Consider the following 6,753-nt stretch of genomic DNA (forward strand, 5'->3'; position numbering starts at 1 on the left):
AATATTATACCCTGGCTCCACCACAACTACACACACACATGGTTAGAAAATATAATTCCATTATTACACAGCTTTAATTTAAGTGAACTCCTAATATATCTGAATATAGCTAAATTATATTTAAATGTTATTTCATATCTTAATGGATTTTTTAAATTCAGGGTGCGATCCAAACTTAAATACTTAACATTTATTACTTAAATATCACAAAAAAAACATAAACATGAGAGAGTTTAGCACAGCCTGCACTGGTACCAAGTTATGTAACAAAAAATATCACGTTTGTCGCAGCTATTCCTGATACAAAGATACAGCGGAACCCTGCCCGCAATTTCGCAACGCTACGGACACTTTAGCGCGTCGTACCAATTCAGGAAGTGTGGTTCCGTTGATTTGACCTACTGATGTTTGTAAAAATGGGCTTGTAACTGGAGAAATGAATCATGTTCAGCTTAAAGGCACTGCGGAAAAACAAAACGGCTAAATATGGAGTCCCTATGCTTGTAAGTAACATTTATATTAAGGTTTAAATTTGAAACGAAGCACTTATGTTAGCTCAGCCTTCTGCTGGCAAGTTAACAGCTTTATGAGTAATATCGATGTTTTTTCATATTATCGTAAAGTCATATTTAGATGACATATAATCAGTTTTACCCTCCTTGATTAAATTGAGACCGTGTTTTAAAGCAAGATTGTTCCTGTTCCTTAATTTACCATATTTAGCAGGTTACAATTTCACAATGGTCCAGCAATGAGTCAATTAATTGGTTAGTTTATCATAATAAACATATAATTGTTGTTTGTCATATTTGAAACAAAAATGCAACATGTTTGAGGGGTCTCATATGATAATTGGTCGTTTGTTAAAGAACATGATTTCTGTATCAAAGGGGATTCACCATAATCATTACTAAATGACACACTACTAAATGTAAGTAGTTGATAACTGATTTTTTTTAAACTTATGATACCAAACTCAACATATTAGAGTTTTTACTTTGTTAGTCACAGTGGAGTTTATGAACTTGTCACACCAGTGCAGTAATTTTTCATATCCATTACTTCCTGGAATTTTGTAGACAAAACTATATAAGCTTCATTGATTTATCAGGAAAATTGTTTTATAAATAATTAGGGACTTGGACACAGTCTTCCTAGATTTGTTATAATTTCATAATTTAGCATGTATAACTTCTCACTTTTCACTGATAAAGTATTTAACCAAGTTAACAAAATCCCAGCTTTTTTTTAAATTTTAGTTGCTGGTAGTTGGAGGTTCCTTTGGCCTGCGGGAGTTTACACAAATTCGTTATGATGCCCAGAAGCTCAGGAAAAAGGTTTGTACATATCCGGTCAAGAGGCACTTAATAAACATGATAGTAAAACAGCTTTGAACTCCAAATCCTCATAGAGCAGGGGTAGGCAACCCTGGTCCATGAATGTCACTGCCCCGATTGTTTTCCAACTATCCCTCCCCAAGCAACTGATGATTACCTGGATCAGATGTGTTCTGTCAAGCACAAGCTGGAAGATGTAACAAGCAGGACAGTGGCACTTGAGGACCAGGGTTGAGAACCCCTGTTACAGACACACCAGTCAAATGCTCAAAAGGTCAGGTCAGCAGTCTGGAACACACTCTGCAGCCAGTGTGCCTGTGCTCCTCTCAGTGGTTAGAATTATAACTGCATCTGGGTGTGACCATTTATTATGATTATGCAGTGTAAAAATAGTTCTCATGTAGAGATGTGTCTACATGTCCATGGCCTGCCGGATTGTCACAGTTCAGTATGGTACATTAGACTCTTATGGGATTTGAGTGACACGTTCTGCCATTTCAGAAAGACACTGCAGACATACATCACTGGCAGGCTTTTCTAACCCATTTAGAGTGAGTCAGTACGAGAGCAAGAAGTGAGCACAAGCTATAATAATTCATTAAGTGACAGACCCAATTCATTAAAATGACAGAAGACTGGCCCTTTATTAGAAGTCATTACAATCTGATGAGCTGGCTGTGAGGGCAAGGAGCTGTTTTGTGCTATTTTACTCTTGACAAACACAGATGCATGTCATCTGGGTGGGAGCCAGATGGCAGATGCATCTTTTCTTATTACTGTGAACGTGAGGCAGCACTATGGTACTGGAGGGGGGGCATCATGCCCCTGGCACCCGGCCTGTGCAGCTGCACACGCTAACCAGTCTCTCCTGACAAGGCCTGTGGAGAGTTCCCTCAAATATGCTCAGCATGTATGTGCACATGTAATTTAATGCATTGAATATCTAAACAGTTGTCAGGTTATCCAGTTCTTAGTTTGGGCTGTTATTAGCAGATTCTCATTTTCTGTTCCGTATGCTCATTCAAATCATTACAACTACTGTCTAAGAGTAAACCAGTGAGAGTGTGATTCAATTTACATTTTCACTTCAATGATTTAATTTAGCCCAGAGGCAGAGATCAACTTCAAGGCCTTTTCTTTTCCCTGTCTAGGTTCTGGGAGTTTTTCTCACCTCTGAATGCTCCCAGCTCAAGCTAGTAAAACCTCGATACTAAGTCTCATAGTAAGTAGTTAGGTTGGTAATTCTCTGCTCTGAAGGCTACAAAATATTCGATACATTATTTATTTTCTGTGTTAATGCAGGCCTAATTAAAAATCAATCCTGGAACTATGAAACTCATCAGTCACCCCAGTAACTGCGACATTTTTGTCATGAAATATTAGAACTCATTAAAAGTAATGATTCAGAATGGAATTAATTTCAGTCCAATTCTTGGGCAAAATCAATTTGAATTGCAAAACCCATATAGCTCCACTGGACCCAAGTCTCTCTCCTCAAATCCTCTGGCACAGAATGTTTTCATTTTACTAAAGCTGGTGATGTTTTGCCAATTCAACCACAATACCTTGCAAAGTAAAAGAGGATAAAGTGGATCCTCCCTGTAGATTTGCAGAAATGTTTGCTTTTTGTTCATGAGGTTAGACTTTAACAACTATGTCATTTCTGCGAAAGCCATCATTTATATGTTAAAGTAATAATGCAAAACTAAGAGGGGATACCATGCAAAGGGCTTCTCGGACAAGTAGCCCATTTTCATCTTGGCCTTTCTTCCCATCATCTACTGTCCTTGATTTGTTTCGATTTTCATTGTTGTTGCAAAAAAGCCAGAAAGCCCCTTTATGTTACATTTCTTCTTTGCTTCCCCTCTCTGTCCCAGCTGGATCCTTCACTGGAGTCCAAAGTGGACGTGGAGAAGCAGACAGTCATGCTGGAGCAGGAGTATGAGGTAAGGAGAGACCTGCTGGAGACCTTAAGGGGGGAAAGAGTAGATGAAAGAAAGGAACTGGTGTAGTCTCTCTACAAGAAAGTGGTGCTGATTAACAGTGTGTATTTTCATACATTTCTCCCTTAACAGGAATCATTTTCTCTTTTGTTACTATGGTAACATAAAAAAAAAAAATTAGTATGATTGATGCAATGATTGACATACAGCGAGACCATTAGCAACATTAGGTGTCCAGTCCTGATGTTTAAGTGCCCGCTTAGCTATCGTGATCGCTGTGGTGGTGTTTTAAAGAGAAACTAACCTTAAGTTCGTCAGGATGCTTTTTTTTTTTCTTTTTTTTTTTAAGGTTTTGTCAGGTGTTGCTTTACACACAATTTTAAAGGCTTTGTTTTCCATCCTAACAAAAAAATAACTAATTTTAACAAAATAAATTATATTATAATTACACTCAAGATACAACACTTCTACCAAAAAAGAGGTTGAAACCATACACACATGTGAAGATGCATTTATAACCTTAAATTTTTTTACTGTCCTAGCCTGCATGAAGCCATTTTTTTAATATTTTTTTCCTTTTGTGTTTTGCTTTTTTTAAATTAAGTGGAAGAATTGACTTTTGTACTTACATTTTCTCATGTGTTTTATTTACCAAACCATTTGGTGAAAAATCTCTACATCTGGCCATTTCAAAGTAAATCGGGTATATTGAGAAAACAATTATAAATTGATTTCGAAATAATCTCTAGTGATCGGGCAAACTTTTTTGCACTCAGGACAGTTAAAAAGGCCTTGAATATTAAAAAACAGGATCACTGACTGCCTGAAGTATAAACCTTGTCTGCCGTTATTTATTCTGTGCAGAAGATTAAGGAGTTGAATTTAGAAAGCTGGAAAAACATCCGTGGTCCTCGTCCCTGGGAAGACTCCAGAGAGCTTCAAGAGCAGCAGAGATCCAAGCAGAACAAAAAAGACTGAGGCCTGGGGACACTGGGCAGAGCAGACATCTCGCACACTGCAGGGACGGATCAGACACGAATGTACAGAGTCTGTGGCAAAGACGCCTCTGAGACCCAATTATTCCAGATGCTGCAACGGATTCAGCTTGTGTGGCCTCGGCTTTAAACTTTTAAAAATGTGCATCGTTGTGGTCCCTACAACTTGCCATGTTTAAAGTTTGATCACAGGAGTTTGAAAACTTGCAATAGGTTCAACGTTAGTCTTAAATGTTAAGAAATGTATGTTGAGTTTTATACGCAAATATATTAGGTCTCCACTCCGATCATGAGTTGGTCATAAACAACCAGTAGGTGGCACATCCAAATCCTGTTCACCAACTGCCACAGACAAAACGTGGAGGAAAATACATCGATGTGATTTCCATGTCTCAATAAATTAGAACTATTGATCCAGATTGTTACTTTTACTTTCATTTTATTTTTGACAAAAGCTTGTAGATGCGGTGAGGCTTTGTTTACACCAGCATCACATTGATTTACCAGGTGAAAGTATAAAAGCATAAATAACACCACAGCCCAACGTTTCCTCAGGCTTTATATGTCTCGACAGTAATCTGTTTTTCTGACAGTTATTACTTTGCACTGCGGTGGATTTATTACATTTATAATGAAAATAGTATTACCTTTTAGCTCTTTTTTTAGTCCTGCAAAACAAAAGAACATGATTTTAGCTGCATGATTGCAATCTTTTCAGTTTGGTATGTATAATAATGTTAGGCAAGTGATAGATGATGTATGTACTGCCTCACCTCATTCGGCTAGTAGAATAGGATGTAATGAATACTCATCAGGTTTCGAGGCTTGTATGAAAATGTTTTGGGATGCATTTTCAATAATCGCATTTTTTGAATTTTGAGTCACCTCCATACCCAGGGTGTCTCAGACACATATTTATGGGGCACAAATAACATCTTGTATGTGAAGAATATTCTTTCAGGCACGGGAATGTTGTTTCGAGTGCTGCCATGTATGAAGCAGAGCTGCCATGAAGTATCAATCACCTCTAATCCACCGAACACGTCTGAATGGTAAATCAGAGCAATCAAGCAATTTGTCGCAGGATTAACAGATGATCACATCAAAGCTTTCTTGTCTGGTTCTGTGTGCTGATAAAGAAAATGTCTGGTGTTTCTGAAGAGGCCTCTCTAAATTTAGAGTAGCCACATGTTTGTGCATCTGTAATCTTAGAAGTGAATCATATACTTATTATGGATGCTCCACAGGCTGCCCCTGGGCTGTTTTTGATTAGATATTCGCTGTCTGAAAATCTAAACCACAGCACGGACGCTGCTGTTTCTAACTGTGGGAAAGAAGAAATTCTGAGTTTGAGAAGTGAGACAGTCAATAAGTAAACCCGAACTGTACTTTAGAAGATCCGGATTATACTTTACTGTAAGGTTCGCTGCAGTGGTGTTGAAGTAGCAATGGCATCATTTGAATATGGTCAGCTACAAGAAAAGGTCCTGCATTCAAAAGCCTAAGTAAAAGTATAGAAGTATTACTGGGAAAACATAGGAAAAGTGCCCAAATGAAAGCAGTAGTGAAAGAAATACTCGGACCTTTTCCTAAAGCACATTAATAGTAGATGTCATGTATTAAAAATGTTAGGAAAATTAATAAACTGTAAAATGTAGGAGATTCACCAATATTTTTTATACACAAGAATAAAAGTACTCCAAAAAAAGACAAAAGTGTTCTAGCAGTTTCCAGCTTTTTGCTTTACTTCAAAACCATCTTCAGGAGGAGGCATAGGTGACAAAGAAACGACAACTTCGAATTATCATGTGTAACGTTTTGAAATTAAGCCTAAAGCCAGAAACCGCTTGGTGCTTGTATTTATTTGCAGTATCTTTACTCTTTCATTGAGGTGTTATTGGGAAAATAGACTGTAAATGTCAAAAGATTAAAAAAAATATACATACTTTAAATTACTAAAAGGAAAAGTCGCACATTTTAGAAGCTGGAAACACTGTTTGGAGTTTATCAATGGACCTTTTTTTTTTTTTTTAAGGTCAGCCGCAGAGTGTACAACATATCCATTACTCAGCATTAACACTATGGTGGATCATATGACTAATTATTTCAGTTTATAATTTTATAAGCTCTTCTCACAATTTACCATTAAAATCTAAAAAATAGAACCCATTAACTGTAAATAATAGACACAGAAAGTATATAATAAGATAGATATAGATAACAGATATCCATTGTTGTGACATATCACAATCAAATATTAAACAAGCAAATGTTTAAGTACTAAGTTTAGTTTAAGTACTCCTCCATTTTGTACCTCAGCACAGTTGAAGTAAAACTCAGGGTTGCATTATGAACAATAAGAATTGTTACTAATAAAGTAGCACGTGATCAGGATTTTAATATAAATCAAAACTGTTCAGAGCACAGCATTGAACACCTATCAGCACCTGGTGGCAGCCTCTGACCTTTTCTGTGTAG

The 6,753-nt window shown here is 37.0% G+C and overlaps 1 protein-coding gene across 2 annotated transcripts; it reads left to right on the forward strand.

The window, feature by feature from the left end:
• Positions 1–343: 343 nt before the first annotated feature.
• cox16 (cytochrome c oxidase assembly factor COX16) lies at positions 344–4,694 on the forward strand. 2 transcript variants are annotated; one of them, XM_067479270.1, is made up of 4 exons: positions 344–503; positions 1,260–1,337; positions 3,215–3,283; positions 4,145–4,694. In XM_067479270.1, the coding sequence occupies exons 1-4, from the start codon at positions 444–446 to the stop codon at positions 4,256–4,258; spliced, it is 321 nt and encodes a 106-aa protein (XP_067335371.1). In that variant the 5' UTR covers positions 344–443; the 3' UTR covers positions 4,259–4,694. The 2 variants fall into 2 exon arrangements, with proteins under 2 accessions (XP_067335371.1, XP_067335372.1); XM_067479271.1 differs by lacking the exon at positions 1,260–1,337 and having other exon boundaries at positions 347–503.
• The last annotated feature ends 2,059 nt before the right edge of the window (positions 4,695–6,753 follow it).

Source organism: Channa argus, chromosome 16, assembly GCF_033026475.1.
Source record: "Channa argus isolate prfri chromosome 16, Channa argus male v1.0, whole genome shotgun sequence".
NCBI lineage: Eukaryota > Metazoa > Chordata > Actinopteri > Anabantiformes > Channidae > Channa > Channa argus.

Excerpts from the sequence above, each read along its gene's own strand:
- cox16 (XM_067479270.1), top strand. The coding sequence starts at position 444 with ATGTTCAGCTTAAAGGCACTGCGGAAAAACAAAACGGCTAAATATGGA. Across the intron at positions 1,338-3,214 it reads CCCAGAAGCTCAGGAAAAAG|CTGGATCCTTCACTGGAGTC; the intron begins GTTTGTACATAT and ends TCTCTGTCCCAG. Across the intron at positions 3,284-4,144 it reads TGCTGGAGCAGGAGTATGAG|AAGATTAAGGAGTTGAATTT; the intron begins GTAAGGAGAGAC and ends TATTCTGTGCAG.